This window comes from Lutra lutra, chromosome 5 (genome assembly GCF_902655055.1).
Source record: "Lutra lutra chromosome 5, mLutLut1.2, whole genome shotgun sequence".
Classification (NCBI taxonomy): Eukaryota; Metazoa; Chordata; class Mammalia; order Carnivora; family Mustelidae; genus Lutra; species Lutra lutra.
Window position 1 is genome coordinate 79,062,446 of NC_062282.1, and position 26,449 is coordinate 79,088,894.

General features: G+C 41.5%; 1 protein-coding gene and 1 long non-coding RNA gene across 16 annotated transcripts in view; one reads left to right on the forward strand and one right to left on the reverse strand.

Annotated features, from left to right (window-relative positions):
* LOC125100340 (uncharacterized) overlaps window positions 1-23,744 on the reverse strand; it is a 30,535-nt gene extending 6,791 nt beyond the window's left edge. For 2 of the 4 annotated variants that reach the window (XR_007127510.1, XR_007127509.1), the window contains exons 1-2: window positions 23,428-23,744; window positions 14,478-14,583 (exon numbers count right to left, since the gene is read on the reverse strand). This is a non-coding gene — a long non-coding RNA (uncharacterized LOC125100340). Of the gene's footprint in view, window positions 1-1,715; window positions 2,895-13,425; window positions 13,561-14,477; window positions 14,584-23,427 lie in introns of those variants that run through there. The other 2 variants (XR_007127508.1, XR_007127507.1) reach the window with 2 other exon arrangements.
* Window positions 23,745-24,130: 386 nt separating this feature from the next.
* ANKHD1 (ankyrin repeat and KH domain containing 1) overlaps window positions 24,131-26,449 on the forward strand; it is a 132,813-nt gene continuing 130,494 nt past the window's right edge. For 7 of the 12 annotated variants that reach the window (XM_047729811.1, XM_047729814.1, XM_047729819.1 and 4 more), the window contains exon 1: window positions 24,141-24,576. In XM_047729811.1, coding sequence (XP_047585767.1) covers window positions 24,286-24,576 — 291 coding nt within the window. In that variant the 5' untranslated portion in view covers window positions 24,141-24,285. Of the gene's footprint in view, window positions 24,577-26,449 lie in introns of all 12 variants that reach the window. The other 5 variants (XM_047729817.1, XM_047729822.1, XM_047729818.1 and 2 more) reach the window with 3 other exon arrangements.

The following is a 26,449-nucleotide window of genomic DNA, read 5'->3' on the forward strand; positions in this document are numbered from 1 at the left end:
ATTTCTGTCTGTCAAATAAATAAATAAAATCTTAAAAAAAAAAAAAGAGTCACTTAAGAGACAACACTTGTGTATGTCAGTTCATCTATGAATTCTAAAGTTAAAAATTATATATATATATTTTAAAGATTTTATTTATTTATTAGAGAGAGAGAGAGAGATCACAAGTAGGCAGAGAGGCAGGAAGAGAGAGAGAGGGGAAGCAGGCTCCCTGCTGAACAGAGAGCCTGATGCGGGGCTCGATCCCAGGACCCTGGAATCATGACCTGAGCCAAAGGCAGAGGCTTTAACCCACTGAGCCACCCAGGCACCCCATAAAGTTAAAAATTCTATTTAATCTAGTATTTTAGTTGTTTTAGTTAGGAAGGTTGTTCAGGAATTTTAACCTATACAATGCCAGAAGTGGAAATTCTTTTTTATTTTATAACATTTTATTTTTAGGTAATCTCTACATACAACGTGGGGCTCAAACTCATGACCCTGAGATCAAGTGCTATTTGCTCCACCAATTGAGCCAACCAGGTGCCCCAGAAGTGGAAATTCTGACAGGTCTTTTTAATGTTTTAAAGAAGGATCCTAGGGGTACCTGGGTGGCTCAGTTGGTTAAGCCTCTGACCCTTGATTTTGGCCCAGGTCATGATCTCAGGGTTGTGAGAGCCTGGAGTCAGTCTCCATGCTCAGCGGGGAGTCTGCTGGAGATTCTCTCTCTCCCTCTGCCCCTCCCCTACCCCTGTTCTCTCTCATAAATAAATAAATCTTTAAAGAAGGCTCTGAAAATTATAGTCTAAGTATCTATTGATTGAGAGAAATATATGCTAGAAGTATAATTTAAACTTAGATAATTATATATTTTACCCATTTCAGCAGCATCTACATATTGTTGAAAACATCTTCGTTTACTCTTATTTAAACACTGAACAAATACTTAGTGACTATCACAATGTCCTGTCAGATAAAGTTTCTAACTTCATGGATTTTATCCTAAAGGACAGAAACAACAAAGAAAAGTAAGATTATCTGAGATAATGACAAGTACCCTGAAGAAAATCAAACAGGGTAATGTGACAGGGACTGGGAGAAGATTACTTGAGGTGGATGTTTGGGGGAGGCCTCTCTGAGTAGGTGACTTTTAAGCTGGGACCTGAGTGACAAGAAGTCAATTAAATTATCATCTGTGGGCAGCCAAGACATGGTAAACATACACATGAATCTAAGTGCTTTACAGTCCCCACATTGGGAACCACTGTCATAAGGGAAAGACTGAGGTCAGCTCTGGCTTCAAACTTAGTCCTTAGCTTGTTCAGTCCAGGCCATATGAGCCTGAAACATGCCTTTCCTGGTTCTAACTCATAGGCTTCAGTTTTCTGTCAGTAAAATGGGGTCAAGAGTCCAGATTTTAGGGTGCTGTAAGGGTTAATTAATGCCTATAACACTCTTTAAGATGTCTAGATGAAAAACCTAGGGCTGTATAGAGGGTTATTAGAGCCTCCCAAGCCTCAGGGAAAATCTCTCCCTATCAGTAATGTAGGTCTTCAGTCTGTAGATGTGGGAAAATGGTTTTCAAACTTTTGTGGGTATTAGAATCAAAGATTGTCATAATGTGGGATGCCTGGGTTGCTCGTTGGTTGGGCTGCTGCCTTCGGCTCGGGTCATGATCCCAGAATCCTGGGATGGAGTTCCACATTGGTCTCCTTGCTCAGAGGGGAGCCTGCTTCTCTCTTTGCCTCTTCCTGCCACTCTGCCTGCTTGTGCTCTCTCTCTCTCTCTCTCTGACAAATAAATAAATAAATAAATAAATAAATAAATAAATAAAACCTTAAAAAAAAAAAAGATTGTCATAATGTGAATTCTTGGATTCTTGGCCTGAGGTTCTCATTTTCTCTGAGGTTCTGGGTTCTTGTCTCCTTAGTTCTGTGTTCTTCTGTCTCTGTGTCCAGTGCCTCATGCTTCCCAAGATTTTTATCTTTGCAAATGGACCTAAGATGCACTTGTGCATATATACTATGGTCAGAGACAACTTTGGTCATTTTTCCTAAGAGCAATCCAGAGTAAAGACTGGGGAAGCCAGGAATGCATCTGTATCGGCTTCTCAAATGTAGACAGACATTAGGAAGAGGATTTAGGGGAAAACTTTGAAAAAAAGAAGGGAGGAATTGCTGACTGGAAGAAAATGAGAGAAGAAGGTGAGTACAAGGAAAATAATCCTGGTGTGAGGGTCAGTTCACCACTTTTCCTAGTGCTGAGTCCCACTATAGGGGCTGTCCAGGGCTTGACTGATCAATTTGTTAATTCATTCAATAGATAAATACAACTTAAATGTCTATTACATGCCAGGCAGTGTATATTATATTCCTATGTGTAGGAATTCAATGTGAAATAAGACAAGACCTCTGCTTTCCTGAAGTTTCCACTCTGGCAGGGGGAAACAGAAAATAAATAAATAAATAAATACAATGATATAAATATGACTATTTCAGACAGTGTTAAGTGCAATTATACAGCATAATGCAATAAAGACAGAGGTTTTCGTGGGTGACTACCTTAGACTGGGGTTAATAAGGGCCTCTCTGTTGAAGATAACATTTGAGCAGAAACCTGAATGACAAGAATAAGTCAGCCTTGGGAATAGAGCAGAAGGAGTGAAAGGAAAGCATTTTTGGCCAAGGGAATATCAGTGCAAAGGCCCTCAGGCAGGAAGGACTTCAGAATATTTGAGAAGGCCCATATAGCTAGAGTGGAAGAGTGAGGGAAAGAAAACTGCAAGGTGCAGTTGGAAAAGATGAGGATCAATATGGTAGGCTACATAATGAACACCTTGGAAGAGGCAGTGTGGATGAGGCCTTGTCTCCTGGGGTAACAACAGTAGAGGCCAACCTAGAATAGCCAAAACAATCCTGAAAATGAAGAACCAAGTCATAAGACTCACAGTCTCTGATTTCAAAACTTACTTCCAAGCTATTATAATCGAGACAGTGTGTTACTTGCACTCAGAAATACATACAGGATTGACAATCTAGGAACACACACTCACACTTAGGGTCGATAGATTTTTGATGAGAATGCCAAGACGATTCAATGGTGAAGAATAGTCTTTTCAACAAATGATTCTGGGAAAATTGGATATCTTCATGCAAAATAATAAAGTTGGACTCCTACCTCATATCACATACAAAAATTAACTCAAAATCCATCAAAAACCTAAATGTAAGAGCCAGACCATCTCTTCTTGGAAGAAAATAGGTGTTAATCCTCAAATCCCTGGGTTTGGCAATAGTTTCTTTCTCTCTCTCTCTCTTTTTTAAAGATTTTATTTATTTATTTAACAGAGATCACAAGTAGGCAGAGAGGCAGGCAGAGAGTGGGGAGGCAGGCTCCCTGCTGAGGAGAGAGCCTGATGCGGGGCTGGATCTCAGAACCCTGGGATCATGACCTGAGCCGAAAGCAGAGGCTTTACCCACTGAGCCACCCAGGCGCCCCAGCAATAGTTTCTTATATATGATACCACACAAGGAACAAAATAAAAAAATAAATTAGACCTCATCAAAAATTTAAGACTTCTATCCTTCAAATGGCACTATCTACAAAGAGAAAAGACAACCTGCAAAATGGGAGAAAATACATGTAATCATACATCTGATAAGGGACTTGTATCTAGAATATATTAATAACCGTTATAACTCAAAAATAAGAACGCATGCGTGGGTAGCTCATTTGGTTAAGTGTTCAACTCTTGATTTCAGCAGGGGTTATGATTTCAGGGTCATGAGATCAAGTCCTGCATGGAGCCCAGTGCCAAACCCTGTGTGGAGCTCTGCACTCAATGTGGAGTTTGTCTCTCCCTCTCCCTTTGCACTTCCCCACATGCTTGCACTCTCTCTCTAAATAAATAGATCTTAAAGAAAAAAAAAAATTAAAAAAGACAGGGGGCCTGGGTGGGGAGCAGAAGGAAAAGGACAAGCAGACTCTGCACTGGCATGGAACCTAACATGGGACTCTATCTCATGATCCTAAGATCACAACCCCAGCCAAAACCAAAAGTTGGCTACTCAACCAACTCAGCCACCCAGGTACCCCCAAATAACTCAGTTTAAAAATAGACAAGAGAAGAGGTGTCCGGCTGGCTCAGGTGGTGGAGCATAGGATTCTTAATCTCAGGGTCGTGAGTTTGAGCCCCTGTTAGGTACAGAGCTAACTGAAAAAAAAAAAAAAAAAAAGTGGGGGGATCCAAAAAGACCTTTGTCTAAAGAATATATATCAATGAGAGGCACCTGGCTGGCTTAGTTGGAGGAGCCAGTGACTCTTGATCTTGTGGTCATGAGTTTGAGTCCCATGTTGGATGTAGGGATTACTTAAAAATAAATAAATAAACTTAAAAAAATAAAGAAGATACAGTAAATGGACAAGAAGCACACTAAAAGATACTCAACATCGTTAGCCATCAAGAAAACACAAACCAGGGCGCCTGGGTGGCTCAGTGGGTTAAGCCGCTGCCTTCGGCTCAGGTCATGATCTCGGAGTCCTGGGATCGAGTCCCGCATCGGGCTCTCTGCTCAGCAGGGAGCCTGCTTCCTCCTGTCTCTCTGCCTGCCTCTCTGCCTGCTTGTGATCTCTCTCTGTCAAATAAATGAATAAAATCTTTAAAAAACAAACAAACAAACAAACAAAAAAACCAAAAAAAAAAAAAAAGAAAACACAAACCAAAACCACCATGAGATACCGTTCACACTCATTAGCATGGCTATAAATAGTAAGTATCGGTGAGGATGCAGAGAAATTGGAACCCTCACACATTACTAGGGGGAATGCAAAATGATGCAGCAATCACAAAAACAGTTTGTGTTCTTCAAAAAGTTAAATACAGACTCATCATATGATCCAGTAATCCCACTCATAGGTATATGCCCCCAAAGAATTTAAAGCAGGGACACAAACAGATGCCTTACACCAATGTTCATGGCAGCATTATTCACAATAGTCAAAAGGTGAAAATAATTCAGATGATTCAACAACCCAAAGTTCTGAATAAACAAGATGTGTTATATATCCAGACAGTGGAATATTATTCAGCAATAAAATGTAATGAAACATGATACATGCTATGACATTGATGAACTTTGAAAACATCATTCTAAGTGAAAGAAGCTAGTCACAAAGGACCACATATTGTATGATTCCATTTTGTGAACTATCCAGAATGGACAAATCTATAAAGACAGAAATTAGACTTTTGGTTACCAAAGGCGGGGGAGGGGTATTGAGATATAACGGCTAAGGAGTATAGGATTTCTTTTTAGGGCTGATGAAAATATTCCAAAATAGATATGATGGTTGTACAACTCTGCAAATATAATAAACACCATTGAATTGTATGCTTTGGGTACATTGTGTGGTCTGTGAATCATATTTCAATAAATCTATTAAAAAAAGTTAAAACATTGGTAGGGGCCAGAGCCTGGTATCTAATTAACAGGGTCACAACATGGAGGTCAAAAACCTCTAGGGCCCCCAAGACCAAAGGAATTATCCCTGCTGGGCAAGAACTGAGGGAATTCTCCAATACCGACTCCAGGAACCTAATAGCTAAGTGAACCCAAGGGAAGAACCACAGTCTTGGGAGGTTTCTCCAGGTTGTTTTCAGAGACCTGTGTTTGTTAATCTCCTGTGAATATATCCATGTCCAAAGGGGATAACGTATAGTGATGCAAACTAGAGCTGTGTTCCCTTTCCAGATCCTCTGCTCTTTTCTTTTCTTCTTCTTTTTTAAATTTATTTGACAGAGAGATAGAGAGCGAGGGCGAGCGCACAATCAGGGGGAGCGGGGGAGGGAGAAGCAGGCTCCCCACTGAGCAGGGAGTCTGATGCTGGGCTCAATCCCAGGAACCTGGGACCATGACCTAAGCCAAAGGCAGATGTCCAACCAACTGAGGCACCCAGTGCCCATCCTCTGCTCTTCTCAATGAGAATACATTTATGACACAGTCCTTAGCTCCAGCCTGACCTATCTTTTGTTTATTAATAACCACAGGATCATAGAGCTGGAAGATCATCTCATCTTAAAGATGCAGAAACTGAGGGTCCAGAGAAGCAGAGTCACCTGCTGGATCACATAGCCAGTAAATGGCATAGTGGGGACTCAAATCATGGTATGATGCCTTACCCTTAAGTTCCCCCTCCTAGTGACTAAATCTCTAATAACTCAGTAGTAGTCTAAAGAAGGATAGGGCTCAGGCCAAGGGGAGGGGATGGATGGTAGGAGGGAAAGGGAAAGATGGAAGTGCATGTGGAGGTGGAATGCAACATATGTGGCAAAGTAGTAGTTGTTACTATGTTGGTTTACATTTTTTTCTCTTTAAGTTTGATTTCTTTCATGTTGGTCTATTCTAATTAACCATTTGAGACTGTGGCCTAGAATTATTGGTTCTTAAAAGTCATTGAAGACTTTAGGCCATTTTAGGAAATGGGCCAGAATGGGAGGAAAGAAATACAAGTATCACTGCTCTAGGAGTCATCCCTGGCTCCTCCCAGTTCCTGATATTGAGCCCAAGTGGACCAGCTGAGGCCCCTTATAGCTTGCCCTTACCACTTAATTTCAGGGTTTCTAAATAAACTCCTTAGTGGCTTCTAAGTTCCCTCCCTGCCCTTTCTAGTCTCTCTCTTTACCCTGTGCAACTGCCAAGTCTTGTCTGGAAACTTAGAGAGGGAGAAAGAAGGAAAGGAGTGCCTCTTCCTTTTCATAGATTGACAACAGAGATGCCTAGAGCATAGCTCAGAGCTCTTGCTCCCCAGCTTTAACTGCTGGGTTAAAGATGAGAGTTGGCTCAGTGAGGAAAGACTGAAAACCCAGCAGAGTCTTCGTAAGTCATCTCCTCCACCCTTCTGCCTCCCCTGCAACTGCTATATAGCATTGTAGCAGTTTGGAGACTTTCTGGTCTCAGAACCCTTGTACGCGCTTAAAAATTATTAAAGACCCAAAGTCCTTTTATCTATTACTAAAGACCCAAAGAGCTCTTGTTTATATACATGGGTTTTATCTATTGGTATTTAGTGTATCAGAAAATAAAACTGAGGAATTTATAAAAATCGGTTTGGTTCATAAATGTGAACACAAGTAACATGTTTTCAGAAAAAAATATTTTTCTAAGCAAAAATAGTAAGAGTGAATTTTTAATGTCTGTCTTAATAAAGGACAAATTCTCCTATCTGCTTCAACATTCAGTCAATTGCAATATAGTATTTTCATTGAAGAATATGAAGAAAATCTGGACTCGTGGATATGTAGTGGGAAAAGGAGGGATATTTTAACCTTTTTCCCCCCAGATAATTGTGGTTATTATCTTTTTTAAAAAAGATGTATTTATTTATTTTAGAGAGAGAGAGAGATTGCAGGGGGAGGGCACAGAGAGAATTTCAAGCAGACTCCCTGCTGAGCACAGAGCGTGGAGCACAGTGCAGGGTTCAATCTCATGACCTGAGTTGAAATCACAAGTCGGACACTTAACTGAGTCACCCAGGTGCCCCTCATTATTATCTTTAATAACACACCAAAATTCAAGAACTGTTTTCTAAAGGTTGAAACTGTAACTAAAAATTTTTCATATTCTGTTACATTAAAATCCACTGGTCCATCTTTCCATGTTCTTTTATTTATGCATGGTTTTATAACATCATGCATTGGTCATCTGGGAAATACATTTCATTGAGTTCTGCAGCTCATGCAAATACACATTTTATTACAGAATGTCAAAAATACATTTGGCAATATCATTACCTATCTCATCAAAAAGTCTTCAAGGGGCGCCTCGGTGGCTCAGTGGGTTGAGCCGCTGCCTTCGGCTCAGGTCATGATCCCAGGTCCTGGGTTCAAGCCCCACATCGGGCTTTCTGCTCAACAGGGAGCCTGCTTCCTCCTCTCTCTCTGCCTGCCTCTCTGCCTACTTGTGATTTCTCTCTGTCTAATAAATAAATAAAATCTTAAAAAAAAAAAAAAGTCTTCAAGCTTGGGGCTGCCTGGGTGGCTCAGTGGGTTAAGCCTCTGCCTTCAGCTCAGGTCATGATCTCAGTGTCCTGGGATTGAGTCCCACATCAGGCTCTCTGCTAGGCAGGGAGCCTGCTTCTTCCTCTCTCTCTCTCTCTCTACTTGTGATCTCTCTCTGTCAAATAAATAAAATCTTAAAAAAAAAAAGTCTTTAAGCTTGGGGAACTAATCACCAATGATAGTGGATGCAATTTTCCAGAAATCCTCATTTTTGCCCCAAAGCTTAAATTTTATATTTGGACGCAAATACTATCAGCTGTTTTCCTTCAAGTGGCAGAGTCCAGAAAATGTCTGCCAAATACACACGTCTGAATTACCAAATTTTATGTCAGTCATACCTTCAAGTAAAAATGACGTTCCATGAAAAAAATGGTTAGTTCAATTTACAACAAAAATAGTTGCATGAATGTTTTTCCTTGAGACAACCAATGTTCATACTTCCCATTTCCTCATATAGAATATAAAAATATATGTACTCAAAGGTTGAGATTTGATGAATAAATTTAATCTTTACTGTTTCATTAGAGCAGTTTTATTTTGTTTTGTTTTTAACTTTTTAAACTTTTTATTTATTTATTTTTGAGAGAGAGCACAACTAGCACGAGGAGCAGAGGGAGGAGCAGACTCCCCACTGAGCAGGAAGCTGGATGTGGGACTTGATCCCAAGACCCTGGGATCATGTCCTAAGCTGACAGCAGACACTGAACTGACTGAGCCACCCAGGAGCCTATTATCAGGACATTTTTTAAAAAAGATCTTACTTATTTATTTCAGGGAGAGAGAGAGAGAGAGCAGGAATGGGGGAAGGAGCAGAGGGAAGAGGGACAAGCAGACTCCGTGCTGAACATGGATTCCTATGTGGGGCTTGATCCCATGACCGTGAGATCATGACCCCAGAAACCAAGAGTCTGACACTCAACTGACTGAGCCACTCAGGCGCCCCCATTAAGGACATTTTTAAAAAAAATTATTTATTTATTTATTTTAGAAAGAGAGAAGAGAAAGAGAGCACATAGGAGCCAAGGGAGGGCAAGAGGGAGAGAGAGAGAACACAGTCCCCTCTGAGACCTGAGTCCTAAGCCAGCTGGATCCCATGACTCTGAGATCATGACCTAAGCCAAAATCAAGAGTTGGAAGCTCAACCAACTGAGCAACCCAGGTGCCCTTTAAGTGAAACTTTTCTATTATTTCTCTTTTGAGACCTTAGCACTTAGATTTTGCAGACCTGGGTGAGAAATCCATCACCCACTTTTCACATATACAACTGTTTTTTGTTTTTTGTTTTTTGTTTTTTAAGCAGGCTCCATGCCCAGTGTGGACCCCAATGAGGGGCTTGAACTAAAGATTCTGAGATCAAGATCTGAGTGGAGATCAAGATTCAGATGCTTAATTGACTGAGCCCCCTAGCTGCCCCTATAGGTCCCATTTTTGCAACAGCATTTGCTCACTTTGTGTCTCTTTGCCATATTTGGTAACTCTGGCAATATTCCAAACGTTTTCATTATTATATTTGTTATGGTGATCAGTGATTTTTGATGTTGCTATTGTAATTGTTTTGGGGTGCCATGCATGAACTGTGCCCACAAGGGCAAACTTAGTAAATGTTGTGTGTGTTCTGACTGCTTCACCCACCATGTGTTCCCCCACCTCTCTCCCTCTCTTCGAGTCTCCCTAATCCCTGAGACACAATAATATTGACATTAGACTGATTAATAACCCTACAGAGGTCTCTCAGTGTTCAAATAAAAGGAAAAACGGCATGTCTCACTTTAAGTCAAAAGCTAGAAATGATTAAACTTAGTGAGGAAGGCATGTTAAAAATCAAGATAGGCAAAGTAAACTGAAAACCTTCTGTAAAGGATTCACCATTCTAGATGTCGTTAAGAATGTTCAGGATTTAAACTACCAACATTAACAGGAGTTTGGAAAAAGTTGATTCTAACCCTCATGGATGACTTTGAGAGGCTCCAGACTTCAGTGGAAGAAGTAACTATAGATGTGATGGCAATAGCAAGAGGAATAGAATTAGAAGTGGAGCCTGAAGGTGTGACTGAATTGCCATTATTTCATGGTAAAACTTGAACGGATGAAAACTTGCTTCTTCTGGATGAGCAAAGAAAGCGCTTCTTAAGATGGAATCTATTCTTGGGGTGCCTGGGTGGCTTAGTTGGTTAAGCGTCTGCCTTTGGTTCAGGTCATGATCCCAGGGTCTTGAGATGGAGCCCTGAGTCCAGCTCCCTGCTCAGCAGGGAGTCTGCTTCTCCTTCTGCCCCTCACCCTACTCGTGCTCTCTCTCTCAGACAAATAAATAAAATCTTAAAAAAACTAAAAAAGATGGAAACTACTCCCAGTGAAGATGTTGCGAAGATTGTTGCAACGACAATGAAGGATTAAGATTATTATATAAACTTAGTTGATAAAGCAGCAGCAGTGTTTGAAAGGGTTGCCTTTTTTTTTTTTTAAAGATATCATTTTTAAGTAATCTCTCCACCCAACATGGGGCTTGAAATCACAAGTCTCATGCTCTACTGAGCCAGCCAGGCACCCCAGGATTAACTCCCAATTTTGGAAGACAGCTATGCTCACCACTATACCACCAATGCGTAACTCCCAATTTTGAAAGAAGCTCTACTGTAGGTAAAATGTTGTCAAACAGTATTACATGCTACAGAAAAATCGCTCATGAAAAGAAAAGTCCTTTAATGAGGCAAACTTCACTGTTGTCTTATTTTAAGAAATGGCCACTCCAATCTTCAGCAACCACCACCCTGATCAGTCTGAAGACATCAACATGGAGGCAAGACCTTCCACCAGCAAAAAGATGATGACTTGCTAAAAGCTCAGATGATAGTTTGCATTTTACAGTTGTAACACTACTTATTTAACCACTTAATGATGGACAAGCAAGGTTTCAGTGAACACCTTCATACACATATTTTTGAATTCATGTGTGGAGCCATGACATGAGAGGAGCTCTGTGCCAATTGCCCCAGAACTAGAACTGGATTTTGCTAGATAAAAGGGTGAATACATCTTAAAATGTGAAGGTAACTCCAAAACTGATTTCCTTAAAGATTTTATCAATTTACGCTCTTGCTAATAATGGCATATAAAAGTACAACAAAGAACCTGTGAGAATAATTGTGGGGAATGAGATGATCAGGCTCTGAATGGTGGTCTCACCAGTGCTTTCGAGGGTTTTAAAATATTTGAGTCCTTCAGTTACTCTCGAGGAATTCTAATATTTATATGAAGTCTTTAGTACACAGAAGAGTATTGCTGCTTTCTTTGGACACTCTCTTATGGCTCAATCTTGGCTAAAAACTCTGTCAGTTGGGCGCCTGGGTGGCTCAGTGGGTTAAGCCGCTGCCTTCGGCTCAGGTCATGATCTCAGGGTCCTGGGATCGAGTCCCACATCGGGCTCTCTGCTCAGCAAGAAGCCTGCTTCCCTCTCTCTCTCTCTGCCTGCCTCTCCATCTACTTGTGATCTCTCTCTGTCAAATAAATAAATAAAATCTTTAAAAAAAAAAAAAACTCTGCCAGTTTATGGACAGAGGCACTGGGACAGACTAGGGCTTTAACCAAACCCTAGAGGCCACTGACAGTCTTGCACATTTCTGAGGCTTTTGTCCTACATAACTCTTGAAATGGTGAAGCAATCCTCTTCAAATGATAAAGATTTTTCATCTATGAGATTTATGCTGGAGAAGTCCAACCCTGGCTGTTTTTTTCTTCCTCGTCACCAGTGGTGCCAATGCCAGGGTTCAAGAGGTCCCTCTAGGTAAAAAGTTTCAGAGTAGAGTCTGGACCACAGTTTTTCTTATAGCTTCTGTGAGCTTATACCAGACTCGTGTTTCAACTAGACTGTCTATAGATGTCCTCTTAGAGCCACAGCAAACACCATGTCACTTCCCTGGGGAAGAACATCTGGGAAGTGGCACTGTTCACCTGCCCTGCAGGTGAACGCCATGCTGCGTCTCTTGGTTTATAGGCCTGCCTTGATGAGCAAGGGGTGTGGTAAACAAAGTTGAGTTCAAACACTCCACAAGAGTCTCTAAGAACAGTCCTCAGAGTGACTCAGTACTCACTTGTAAGCTAAAGTTGCTCTTTGAGTTGGAATCCTGGGCTTGTTCTCTTCTCACTTTGGTAAGCAATGATGTACTTCTGATTCTTACAGGAAGCATCAGAGGGTGAAGAATGGAAACATCACCCTAAAGATTTTTGCAGGAGGTATTGACCCTAATGCACAGTCCTCCAGTTTCTTCTTTATTAAAGGGGTAGTATGAGACCTAGAGGACTACTTAAGGGTCCTTCTGATTCAAAAGTACTCATTCACTATGAGCCAGACCACCTGGAAGATAAGCTGCGTCTTGCTGTGAGGCTTTCTATTTAACTATTCTCTCATCAGGAAAGTGCTCAGCAAATGAGATTCTAAACTTTCACCAGTCCTGGGCCCTTCTAGTGTCTGTGGCGGAAAGCCCCCGCTATCAAGGAGAGCTCTAGAGAAGGTAGGTGTGGCTGTCCAAGTTGCAGTGTAGAGGAGGACATAAGGAAACAGGAGGTTTGGAGTATTCAGGTTTCCCACATCTATAGGAGAGGTAGTGGCTTCATTGTGATGCACACAGTAAAGTTCTGGGTTTCTTCAGAGGATCTATTGATTGCAGGCTCTTAGAACCCTGTTCTTGTCAATGAGCTTATACAACTGTGGATGTAGGTATCTGGGCTGACGGCCTATACACTTGCTGATACTTATTCATTAGTGTGATTCTTGGGCTTCCCTTTTAATTACTAATGAGCAGTGAAGGACAGCATATTTTTAGTATGCATCTTTCTGGGGAGGCAATACCTAAAATGTATTCACCAAGGACTCACTTGGGGGAAAAATAGCTTAATCTTCATTGGTAACCACATGACCTTTCTGCAGAGAGATGTTTTCTTTTACGAAAACCAAAGCTACAATTTGACATCTTTTAAAAATTTGTTTCCAGGGGCGCCTGGGTCGTTCAGTCAGTTGAGCATCTGCCTTCAAGTCGGGTTGTGATCCTAGGGTCCTGGGAGCATTGGGCTTCCTCCTCAGCAGAGAGTCTGTTTCTCCATCCCCCTCTGCCTCTCCCCACTGCTTGTGTTCTCTCTTTCTCTCAAAAATAAATAAAGTCTTCAAAAACAGTTGTTTCCAGTTACAATAAAGATATTTATCTGTGTTTCTGCTGAGTATGTTTCTCTTGGGAGTTACCATATAATGGTGCACATATCTAAGTTCTTCCCATTGCAGGAGCACCTGGTTGGCTCAGTTGTTAATTTTCTGCTTTTGGCTCAGGTCATGATCCCAGGGTCCTGGGACTGAGCCCCGCATCAGGCTCCCTGCTCTCCGGGGAGCCTGTTTCTTCCTCTCCCACTTCCCCTGCTTGTTCCCTCTCTTGATGTTTCTCTCTCTGTGTCAAATAAATAAAATCTTAAAAAAAAAGTTCTTCCCATTGCAGTCTGAAACCAAACAGATAAGGTGAACCCATTATCATCTTCTTTACCTGAAAAAGAAATTGTTCCTGCTTTATTTTCCCAACCCTGACAATAAGTATCCCATTTGATCGATCCTCTGATTTTTCACCTATAGTGATTTTTTTCTTACAACCTTTATTTTATTTTTTTTCTGATCACCAGAGTAATAGATTGTTTATACAAAAACTGGAAACATATAAAAATAGATAGATAAATAAGTAAACCCACTATCCCACCATCCATACATAATCTATATCTGTCTGATGTTTCTTATTTTTTTTTGTTGTTTTTAAACAGTTAACTGACTGAGCCACCCAGGTAACCCTCAAAGGAATAAGCATTTTAAAAAATAAACTTTCATAAGAAAGTAGGATCTTAAAAGTTCCCAGCACAAGAAGACAAATTTGTAACTATGTGAGGTACTGTATGTTAATTAAACTTATTGTGGCAATCACTTTGCGATAGCAAGTTAAACTTAAGGTTGTATACTTTAAATTAATACAGTGTTATAGATAAATTATATATCAACAAAACTGAAAAAAATCAAAATAAAACAATTTAAATTTTAGAAGAGTTTTAGATTTAAACTTTTTTTTTGGGGGGGGGTGGAGGGAGAGAGAATCTTAAGCAGGCTCCCTGTTCAGCACAGAGCCCAACGCAGGGCTCAATATCACCACCCTGAGATCATGACCTGAGCAGAAATCAAGAGTTGGATGCTTAACCAACTGAGTCACCTAGGTGCCCCATAGAATTGTTTTACATTTAAAGAAAAGATGGGAAGTTAGTACAGTTTCCGCATAGCCCGTATCCAATTTCCTCTATTACTAATATCTTATATTAGCATGGCACATGTGTCACAATTAATAAAATAACATCGACATATTATTAGCTAACTGACACATTATTACTGAGACCCACACTTTATTCAAATTTACTTCAAGTTTACCTCATGTCCTTTTTTTGTTCCAGTATTCCATCCAGGATAACACATTATATTTCGTCATCATGTCTCTTTGGGCTCCTCTTGACTATGACAGTTTCTCAGACTTTTCCTGCAGGTAATATCAAGGGTATACACTATTAATATGAGCTATCATTGTTGATGTTAATCCTGATAACCTGGCTGAGGCAGTGTTTGTCGGGTTTCTCCAGTATCAAGTTACTCTATCCCCTCCCTTTTCCATATTTTACTCTTTGGAAGGATATCATTATGCACAGCCCAAACTTAAGGAAAGGGGACTTCACCTCCTTAAGGGCAGGGTTTCTACATAATTTGAAATTCTTCTGCTTGGAAGACTTACCTATTTTCCCCATTTATTTGTTTATTCAAACATTTATTTATGCCCATATGGATTCAAGGGTACTTGTTTTATATTTTGGGCTATATTTCAAGACTATTTATTTGTTCAGATTATTCCAGCTATGGCTGTTGGGGGCTCTTTTAGTTAGCTTCTATTATCTCTCTCAGATGTCCTCATTGGTGTGTCTGTGTGTCTGTATGCATGTATGCATGCATGTGTACTATTTTCTTACTTTATGGCACTATAAGATGCTCTGGGTTCATCTTGTATATTTCCCACCCTAATTCTAGACTCAGCCATTTCTCCAAGGAGCCATGGTTCCTCTTATTGGAGAATGTTATTAAAAACCAAGATGTGGGTTCAAGGTAAGCAAGTCACTACAGGAATGTCATTTCTAGATAGTATCATAAAGCATTTTACCAGTCTGAAAAGTCCCTGTGCTTCTTCCATTCAACCCTTCCCCCACTCCAACCGTTGGCAGTCGTTGATCTGTTTACTATCTCCACAATTTTGCCTTTTCCAGAATGTCACATATAAATAAGATCACATGGTATGCAGCCTTTCAGACTGGCTTCCTTTACTTAGCAATACATTTAAAATTAATCTATGTCTTTGCATGGCTTGGTAGCTCATTCTTTTTTTATTACCGAATAGTATTCCATCATGCAGTGAGAACACGTTTGCTTATTTATTTACTTTTCTTTTTTTAAAAAAAGATTTTATTTATTTATTTGACACACACAGAAAGAAATCACAAGTAGGCAGAGAGGCAGGCAGAGAGAGAGGGGGAAGCGGGCTCTCTGCTCAGCAGAGATGCGGGACTCGATCCCAGGACCCTTTGATCATGACCTGAGCTGAAGGCAGAGGCTTAACCCACTGAGCCAGACAGGTGCCCCATTTATTTACTTCTCAAAGGAGACCTTGGTTGTTTCCATGTTTCAGTGATTATGAATAAAGCTGCTATGAACAATCACATGCAGAATTTTATGTGGAAATCTTTTTCACTCTGTGGGTAAATACCTAGGAGTGCAACTGTGGGTTGTATGGTAAGACAATGTTTAGCTTTGTAAGAAACTTTCAAACTCTCTTCCAAAGTGGCTGTACCATACTAGCAGTGAGTGAGTTCCTGTTGGTTTGCATCCTCACCAGCAATGGGTATTATCAGTTATTTGGATTTTAGGCATTCTAGTAGATGGAAATGAAAACTTAAAGAAAGGAATATTTAGTCAACTCTGTGCCCAAGGTGGGGTGCAAACTCACAACCCTGAGATCAAGAATCATATGCTCGGGGCGCCTGGGTGGCTCAGCAGGTTAAGCCGCTGCCTTCGGCTCAGGTCATGATCTCAGGGGCCTGGGATCGAGCCCCGCATCGGGCTCTCTGCTCAGCAAAGAACCTGCTTCCTCCTCTCTCTCTGCCTGCCTCTCTGCCTGCTTGTGATCTCTCTCTGTCAAATAAATAAATAAATAATCTTAAAAAAAAAAAAAGAATCATATGCTCTACAGAGTGAGCCCACCAGACTCCTGTAAAGAAAGGATCTTGATACATTATGCCACATTGCTCCTCAGAAATTTTGTATCAGTTTTTCTTTTTTTTTTTTTTTAAAGATTTTATTTATTTGATAGAGACACAGCGAGAGAGGGAATACAAGCAGGGGGAGTGGGAGAGGGAGAAGCAGGCCTCCTGCCAAGCAGGGAGCCCATTGTGGGGCTCGATCCCTGACCTGAGCTGAAGGCAGACGCTTAACGACTGAGCCACCCAGGCGCCCCTGTATCAGTTTTTCTGAAGTAACTTTTGTTCCTATACTCCTTGTTTCCTACATTTAATCAGATATGAAGTCATACAGATTCTTTATGATTGCTGACAGTAAATTTTACTCCATTTGATAGTCATTCATCTGATCTGGCTTCATTACCTCATACCTGGACTAAGCACAACAGCAAGACTGCTTATTTTCCAGACTCCAGTATTTCCTTGTTCTAACAAAACTCATGCAATACAGCCAAAACAAAACAACTGTAATTATCCCTTAACAATTTTTATCTTGATAATTTTGCTTTTCAAGAACTATGGTGGGTGGCCTATTGAACCACATTTCAAGCCCCCAGTCCAGTATTTAACATTTCTTTAAACTAAATTTCGCTTGAATTCACGTTTTGATTTCTCTGTATTGACCAAGTTAGTCTTTTTACCATCCTGATATACAATTTGAAGACTTTCAACTTTTTATCAACATTCCTATCATTTCTTTCCATTTGTAATGCTTTACCTCTTCTGTTTCCCTCAGTCATTATCCTAGCTCAAAATGGTCATAATCAACTTTTCCCTAAATAAACTTACTCCATTTTAACTTCTCTTTTATATTCTCTTTACTCAGTGCTGTAAAATATTTTGTCATACAGTCTTGAATTTGTCTGTTTTCTATTATTCCCTGTGCATTTTATCCACCTAATCATCAACCTATAAGTATATATATCAGGATAGTTGAAAGGAAGTACATTAACTCTTCTGTTTCTTTTGTTTTCCCCCAAAGCAGTTGGCACACTGACATGCACATAGCAGGAATTGAATAAATGTTGGCTGAATGAACACGTGAGAAAATTGCAAAACTTATTTGAAATCAATTTATTTAATTTAAACATTTAATTTTTATTACACAAAATGTATGTTAACTATGGAAAAAACTAAAAAAGAAAAGCCTAGAAAATACAAATATTCAAAAAAGAAAAGCAACTTTATAAATCTCTGTATAATTCCATTATCCAGAGATAATCAGTATTTTTTAACTGTTTTTTTTTAAAGATTTTATTTATTTATTTGACAGAGAGAGAGATTACAAGTAGGCAGAGAGGCAGAGCAGAGAGAGAGGGGAAGCAGGCTCCCTGCTGAGCAAAAAGCCCTATGCGGAGCTTGATCCCAGGACCCTGAGATCATGACCTGAGCTGAAGGCAGAGGCTTAATCCACTGAGTCACCCAGGCGCCCTTAACTGTTTTTTTGTTTGTTTGTTTGTTTGTTTTAAGATTTTTTATTTTAGAGAGAGAGAGTGCACACACTGGTGGGAAGTGGAGCAGAGGGAGATGGAGAGAGAATACTTAAGCAGGCTCCCTGTTGAGCATGGAGCCTGATATGGGGCTTAAGCTTAGGACTCTAAGATCATGACCTGACCTGAAACCAAGAGTCAGCTGCTTAACTGAATGAGACACCCAGGCACCCCTTTTTACTGTTTGTTAGTTTTTAAGATTTTTATTTTTATTTTTTATTTTTTATTTTTTTTTTTAAGATTTTATTTATTTATTTGACAGAGAGATCACAAGCAGGCAGAGAGGCAGGCAGAGAGAGAGGAGGAAGCAGGCTCCCTGCTGAGCAGAGAGCCCGCTGCGGGCTCCATCCCAGGACTCTGAGATCATGACCTGAGCCGAAGGCAGCGGCTTAACCCACTGAGCCACCCAGGCGCCCCAAGATTTTTATTTTTTAAAGTAATCTCTGCATCCAACGTGGGGCTCAAACTCAGAACCCTAAGATCAAGAGTGGCATGCTCTATCAACTGAGCCAGTCAGGCACCCCCTTCCTCCCTGAGATGATTACTATTAATGTCAGTTTTACATTACTTTTTTTTTTCTTTTTAAGATTCTATTTATTTATTTGATAGAGGGAGAGAGCAAGTAGGAGGAGTGACAGGCAGAGGGAGAAGCAGGCTCCCCACTGAGCAGGGAGCCTGATTTGGGGCTCGATCCCAGGACCCTGGTATCATGACCCGAGCCGAAGGCAGAGGCTTTACCCACTGAGCCACCCAGGTGCCCCAATAAATAAAATCTTAAAAAAAAAAAAAAAGAAATTCTGATAGAGCCCCAAGGAAGTCTCTCTTTTGCTGAGAACCTGAGTGATTCTACCACAAGAGATATTTATATACTCATTAGTTTTAGAAGTTTGGAAAAAAAAAACCCAAAAAACTATTTCCAGCACCAAAGGTGTATAATCAAATGGAGTAACATCACTTACTGACCCCACTCTTCTTCTTCTTCTTTTTTTTTTTTTTTGGTGGGGGAGGGGCAGAGGGAGGGAGGGAGGGAGAGAATCTTAAGCAGGCTCCATGCCCAGCACACACTGGATACAGGGCTTGATCTCACAATCCTTAGATCATGACTTAAGATCATGACCCAAGACAAAATCAAAGGGTCGGATGCTTAAACGACTGCATCATCTAGGCATCCTGATTGGGCTCATTTTTGTTGGGCAGGCAGTAAGGATAGAACTTTTGGAAGGGAAGCAGATGTCTGTATATATATATACATCCCCTTTTTAGGAAGGGTAAGCTCAATAGCAGAAGAAACTCTAGGAAACTTTCTGAATAATTTTCTTAGGTTGTGTGGTGTGGTAATCTAGCTGCAGCCATAACTCCATATTTTTAAAAATATGCCCATTTCCTAGATGTTGCTAGACATCCTGCAGTTGTATTCAACTATAGCTCAAATAAGTAGTAGCCTTCAGCTTATGATTTCTCAGTTAAATTAATATGTTTCCAGCACTTCCTTGAGGACAGACAGTAGATCAGAAAGCTACACATCTGTAACAATGTTGGTTAAGGGCGGGGTAAGGAAATAATCTAAATGTTCAACACTAAAGACGATAAATCATGTAAACAGAATACTATGAAGTAGTAAACAAGAATGACAGACCTCTTTACATGCTAACATGAAATATGCCTAGAATAAATCAGGTGAGAAAAGCAAGATATAGAAGTGTGTATAGTAGATGCTGCCATTGTGTTTAAAGAGAAAAAAATAAATTGACACATATGAAATTGCTTATATATTTAAAAATCTCTAGAGGTCTATTTTCTTTTCTTTTTTTGGAGAGACAGAACATGTGTGCATGTGTGCACAGGAGTGGGGGGCAGGGGCTAAGGAAGAGGGGAGTGGGTGGGGAGGGGGAGAAGGAGAGAGGGAGAGAGAATCTTAAGTAGGCTCTATGCCCAGCACAGAGCCTGATGTGGGGCTCCATTTGACAACCCTGAGATTATGACCTGAACCAAAATCCAGATCTGGATGCTTAACCAATGGAACCATCCAGGTGCCCTTCTAGAAGAATATTTTAAAACCTAATAAGACAGTTTGGGCAACTCTTTCTGCTCACAGGTCCTGTCCCATGCTTTCATAAAACCACCCTAAGTAAGTAAGTAAGTAAGTAAGTAAGTAAATAAATAAATAAATAAGACCTAAAAGATGATTTGCTTATGAGAGGGTATCTGAGTGTATAATGGACAAAATAAAATGACTCCTTTTATTATGTTTTTAAATTTCTTTTTGAAATTTGAACCACGTGAAGGTATTAACTATTCAGATTTCTTAATGTGAAATTACATGGTCTAAGAAATTAACAATACAGTTGGAAAAACCAGAAAACGTTTTAAATTAAGTGTTTCCAGTTGTTAAAAAAGAGAAAGATATTAAATTTGGTGGCAGTCAGGGATAACTCCACCTAGAGTGTTAATTAGCAGATCTATAAGAAAGATATAATGATTGGATTATTATATCAGTTTATGTGATTGATGAAGTTCCTCTTCCTCTGATGTGACACAGTGGAAAAAGCATGGATTTTGAGATCAGGCAGAAGTAAATTCAAATCCTAGCCTTTCCATACATTGCTCTTATAAGCTTGGGGAAGTTACTTAACCTTTTTGGAGTTTCAACTTCCTCATCAGAAAATGGGTGAAATCTTGGTAAGTTTATTATAAAGGTTAAATGATATAATATCCAAGTGCAACATATTTTTTGGTTTGCTTCCTTCCTTAAATAGACAGGCTGAACTGAGATGCACTGACATGCAGAAATTAAATAAATGTCTTGAGAAAATGTAAATTGCGCATGAAAGAACTATAGTTAAAGTAGTCAAAGTAGCTTAAGTCCCTGTATCTACAATTTCATTTGTCAATCTCACATTTCTTGCAAAAAAAATGAAGATTTTTATTATCCTTAGAAGTTTTAAAAATCCTTGGGATATACAGTTTCTCCTTTTGCCTTTTTCTTCTATGTCTGAAAGATGGTCAAAAGGAAGAGTGCTTTGAAATACATTATAGCTACTCCTTAATCAATACTCCCACTAGTTTTTTGGAAGAAAACATTTTATTCTAATACTCCTTTCTAACATATATATGTATTTCCTAAAAGAGGGATTTTGCTCTCTACTGCTTATTTAGCATTTGAAAAATCAGTGTACGTGTACTTTTTTTAGTTAGCAAATACCATCTTAAGATATGATATATCAAAACCAACATTACCCAATAAATCACATAAATTTATTGATATTTTACATTGAATACTTTGAGTGTGATTTGATATATTCACCAAATGTATTACTTGATATAGTGATTGACTGAATGATTTCTCCGTTTTCACTTCTGTAATACCACATGATGTGGTGTATATAGAAATATTAAAATCATGTTTAATACAGTCTCAACAATAGCAGCCACCAATATCTAGAATACTGGGAGTTACTAAATCCTAAAATGATTACTCAATTGTTGTCAAACTCCTGGCAACAAGTGTCTCAGGTAAAGATCCAGGTGAAACAAAGATTATTGCTCAATCATATTTTCCTGGCTATACTCAGGGTTGATTGCTAGGCACTACGTAAAGAGTATATAGTTCTCTCTCAAATATATTGGGTAAAATGCATATGCCCAGATTTCCTTTCTCTCTGTTCCTGAGATTCATTACATTTGTTCAAAGAATTTAATGAGTTTGTTCAGGGAGTTGCATCAGAAATTTATTTTTGTATTAATGGTAGGACTGACAAGCAGTTCCTTTGTAATGCTGCACCAGTCAATACCTGTTTTTGCCTAGGGATGTATCCATACCAATTCTGGATAATCCAGCTTTGAAGTGGGTTGGGCAGAGCTGGGTTTCTTTCCTTGGTGCTATTAGTTTGGCTTGTGACCTCGTCACACATGTCTTCAAAATTTAAACAGCACTGAGGATACAGGCTAAGTTCTGTAGATTCTAACTAAAGACAGTACACAGGACATTTGTATCAAAATAGTTCTGTAGAAAAGGTACAAGAATTTTTTCCATTTTCTACAACTTATTATCTAGAAGGAACATTCACCTAACATATTCTGCTTATAGAAAAGACTCCTTTTTTTGGTATGTTAAATGCCAGAATTAGAAATTACCACGCCAAAGAAATGTTAACAATCTTCAAAATGTTCTTTAAGCTTGACAGAATCGAATTTTTAAAAATTTATATATATATATATTTCATATTTACGTATTTTAGAGTGGGGGAGGGGCAGAGAAAGTAGGAGAGAGAGAATCTCAAGCAGCCTCTAGGTTGAGCTGGAGCCTGACCCCGGCTGGATCTCACCACCGGTGAGACAGATTCATGACGTAAACCGAAATCACCGGTTGGTGGTCTAACCGACTGAGCCACCCAGGTGCCTCCAAATTGTTATAGTCTTTACAGAATTTTCAGATTACAGCTCAAGGTAGGTGAAATATTAAAAATTGCACAATCAAGATATACAAAGACTTTTGTTAGAGTTGCAAGAGAGGAGAAGTGCCAAATCTTTTGCTTTTAACCAACCTAAGTCATATGCACATTCTCTGGGTCAAAGGACATTTGCAATACAAACTTCACCAAACGCCTTTCTGGTGACTTTTTTTTTTTTTTTTTTGACACAGAGAGAGCACGAGTAGCGCTTTAACCCCCTGAGCCACCCAGGTGCCCCTCCGGTGATCTTTGATCATAGGATTTGTCGAAGCATGAGTATTTTAAAGCCCCTCTTTATTGACAAAAGAGATAGAGGGATAAAGATAGGGATAAAAGAAGGAGAGACAGATCCTTGGAAGGGGGAAGACACCTCCGCACGCCGGACCCCCCGCCCCCAACTCCCGCCACCTGCCTTAGCTAGCTTGTTTTGCATCACCGAAATATGACAAGAATTAGTTTGGTTGCCCCCGGATCCAGGGGCAGGTGGAAGACTCCTGAAGGAAGAGTAACTAATAAAAATGGGTCTTTAAGTTTGGCACTTTGCTCACCGCCTTATGCTAACGTATTCAAAACAACAACGCAATGAGGGACGTGCTGCTACTGGTCCCATTTTACAGATTTAATGAACTGAAAGTCACAGAGATTCAGCACAGAATGCCCGTAGGTCACACGGCAAGTAAGTGGAGGGACCAGAATTCGTAACAGCTCCAGAGCCCGCACTCTAAACACGCCCTGCGGTCTGATTTCCTCGAGCAGTTCGCGGCCTTCCCACCTTCCTCGGTGGGACAGTTCCCAGTACTGAGGCAAGGCGCTGTCCAGCCCTCAGACCCGCCGCCTTCCACGAGCAAGAGAACGCGGCCTCGCCGGGCCATCCCGGCGGCAGGTTGTAGAACTGCCTCACCCAGCCACGTCCCGGCACGCGGGCGGGCGGAATCGCCTCGGGGCGGCCACATCCCAAGCAGTGCCCCCTTGGTCTCCTCAGCTTCGCGCGCCGGCTCCCCTCAGAAAGGCTGGAGGCGCCAAGCAAGAACAGCCCTGCCTCCTCGCCTGTCCCAGCCCCCTACACCCGCCCAAAGAGCCAAAGGCATAGGTTACACAATCTCACCTGTCCCAGAGGTGGCGACCGCTCCAGTGACTGACGCTCCGCTCCTCCAACCAGGGGCTGTCAGGAAGGTGGAGACGCGCTGAGACCGATTGCTTCTCTCCTCCAATCCCCATGCAGCAACTCTCCGGCCGCAGTCTCCGCGTCCGGCGCGGAGCGACAGGTGGGAGTTTCGTAATCTCCGCGCCTCTTGCATCCTTGACAGATAAGCCCCACCAAACTCCGGGTGAATTCTGCTCCAAATCTTACCAATTCTTGAGGGTCGTCACCTCTGCGGTCATTTAAATCAGAAGTGGAAATTCCCCAGCCCTTTCCCGTCACCTCAGATGGGGGCGGGATGAATGGTACTATTGTGGGCCAATTGTAGCACGCGACGTCCTGTGACAAAGTGATCGACACTTTGTGGCGCCAATGAAGCTTCCTATTGTCAAGGGTCACTATGACTGACCACAAGGCGAACTAATCCACTTTAAGGTCGTGACGAGGTAGTGAGAGAGGTTGACCAATAGACGTAGAAAAGGACCGGAAGTCGGCGCGTGGGGACTAGGAGGCGGGTGTTCGCAACCGCCTAGGCCTGCGCGGGTCAACGCAGCTTGGGGGCCGCGAGCCAGCAAGCGGCGCGTGACGAAGAGCCTGAGCGACGGGTCACCTTGGCCAATGATCTGCAGCCGCTGGGGAGCTGCAGCCAGTGGCGAGTGTGGGGGGCGGGAGGCAGCAGGTTAGGCAGTGAGAAGTTAGTGGCGCTGCTGGGACGGGGGGGAAGGAGAAGCTTCTTCCTCCTGCTGTTCCTCTCGTTCCCGGGATCGGCGGCGGCGGTGGCTGCGAGTGACTCGGCAGCGTCTCCGGCTCCGCGTGCGAACCATGCTGACCGATGGCGGAGGCGGCGGCACCTCCTTTGAGGAGGACCTGGACTCGGTGGCTCCGCGATCCGCCCCAGCCGGGGCCTCGGAGCCGCCTCCGCCGGGAGGGGTCGGACTGGGTATTCGCACCGTGAGACTCTTTGGGGAGGCCGGGCCCGCGCCGGGCGTCGGTGGCGGCGGCATCGGTGCGGCCGGAGGAGATGCGGCGCTGGATTTCAAGTTGGCGGCTGCGGTGCTGAGGACCGGGGGTGGAGGTGGTGCCTCTGGCAGCGACGAGGACGAGGTGTCCGAGGTACGCTTCCAGGACCCCCGCCTTCCATACAGTGTGAGGCATGATTTCTCTTTGGGCCGGCACAGGGCCCGGGCCATCCTCTGGCTCCCCGGGCGGAGCCGTTCTCTGACAGCGATCGGCTCCATGGCGGCAGTGGCAGCGGTGCGGGCCTAGTGCGCCCTCAGCTTACTCTTCAGCCGGCGGCTCGAGCCGGACCGGTTCGCGTCACCATCTAGACCCACAATGGGGAGTCCTTTGGTCTCTAAGCTTCGCGCGGGAACAAGGACTCCTCTGGCTACCTCCCGCCCACCCCGCTTTGGAGATGGGGGGCGGGGTCTTGCCAGAGTCCCTGCCCTTGGTACTGAGAGAGCGAGCGAGACAGGAGAGGGAGAGAGAAACTGAGACAGAGACAGAGCTTGCTCGCTGAAAGGGCATTTCCACTATATGCCCGTCCCCAGAGTTGAGTTGTCTGTCATTTATTTGCCCTGTGCCTTACCTACGTATGAAAGAAGTGTTCTTAATCTCCTTTTTTAGTTTGAAGCATGTTAGTATGAAGAAGCTCTCTGCTTTTACCCTGAGAAGGCACGTGAGTCTTGCACCTGGGACCTTTTGTGAAGTTATGCAGGAAAAGGAAATTCCAGTGCATCTTTGAACTTCAGAATAGCTGGATAGCTGAAGTCTGTATTTTTTAGACTTGGAGAAGTTGAAACACTGAACAGCTTTTGCAGAAATTAATGATCAGATCCTTCATTTCTTGTAACTCTTTAACTCTTAACTGTGCCTTTTTAGGTCCGAGCAACCTGGGATGGAAGGCATCATCATCTTTTGGGCCCTAGGGAATAGGGAGATATATTATATATGTACTTTTATCTCTTGACCATGGCTTGGATATAGTACTGTTTCTTGACGGCTATTGTTCTAAGTGCCCAGAGTATTCTATTTTGGTTCTAAGGTGCCTCCTTCATTCCCCTATGACCAATTATTTTAGCCTCTGATCTTGCTGTTAAAGTACAGAGATTTCTCTGTGTACAACTATCCTGGCTGTTGTGTTTGAGAGGAATAAGAAACTATTTGTGGGTTGCAGAATACAGTTAGTGCATTGTCTTACCATTCTACATTGTCTTAACCATGTTTGAACAGGGGTTCATTTAGTTTTAAAATGTTAGTACATTTTCACTCCAACATTTCGCTTTGGAAAAAATAGTGTGTGGGTTGTAAGGAAGCTAGTCCCTTGAATGTCTATATCTTTGGATTTCACTTTAAGAGAATTAACTTCTAAGTCAAAGTGGGACAGGATTTTATTTGAGTAGGCAGTTATGGGGAGAGTCTCTGGAGCACCTCCACTCTTGTGCTTATGGAAGACTTTCTTTCATCCGTTCAATGAAAGTGGATGAGAGAGGAACCTAAAACACATGTACTTTTTACCTACAAAGCAAAGTGGGAATACCTTTAGATTTTAAAGATAGAGTCCTTTTTTTTTTTTTTTTCCTTCCCGAACTTGTAGGAGAGACGGAAAAGGTTTCCTTTTGTCTAAAAGTAATGTCCTTGATTTTCTGGACCATTTTTACATAATTATCATAGGTAATGTGAAAGATCACTAATGCACTTTTACATAAATAATATGTTTAAATTTTTTCAGAGGTAGAGTGCGAGTGAACCTCCAAAGTCATAAATTTCTAACTTCTTTGGCTCATGTGTTATATCTGGGAAATGAGTTTTTGAAGTAACCATTTCTATGAGGCTTACACACACACACACACACACACACACACACACACACACACACAGCATCTCTCTCTCTTTCTCTAGCTTACTGTATTTCATTTGGATTCCCCATGCCATGTGATTAAAGCTGTGAGCAGAATCGTACCTTTTTGTTTTTTTGATGGTTTTT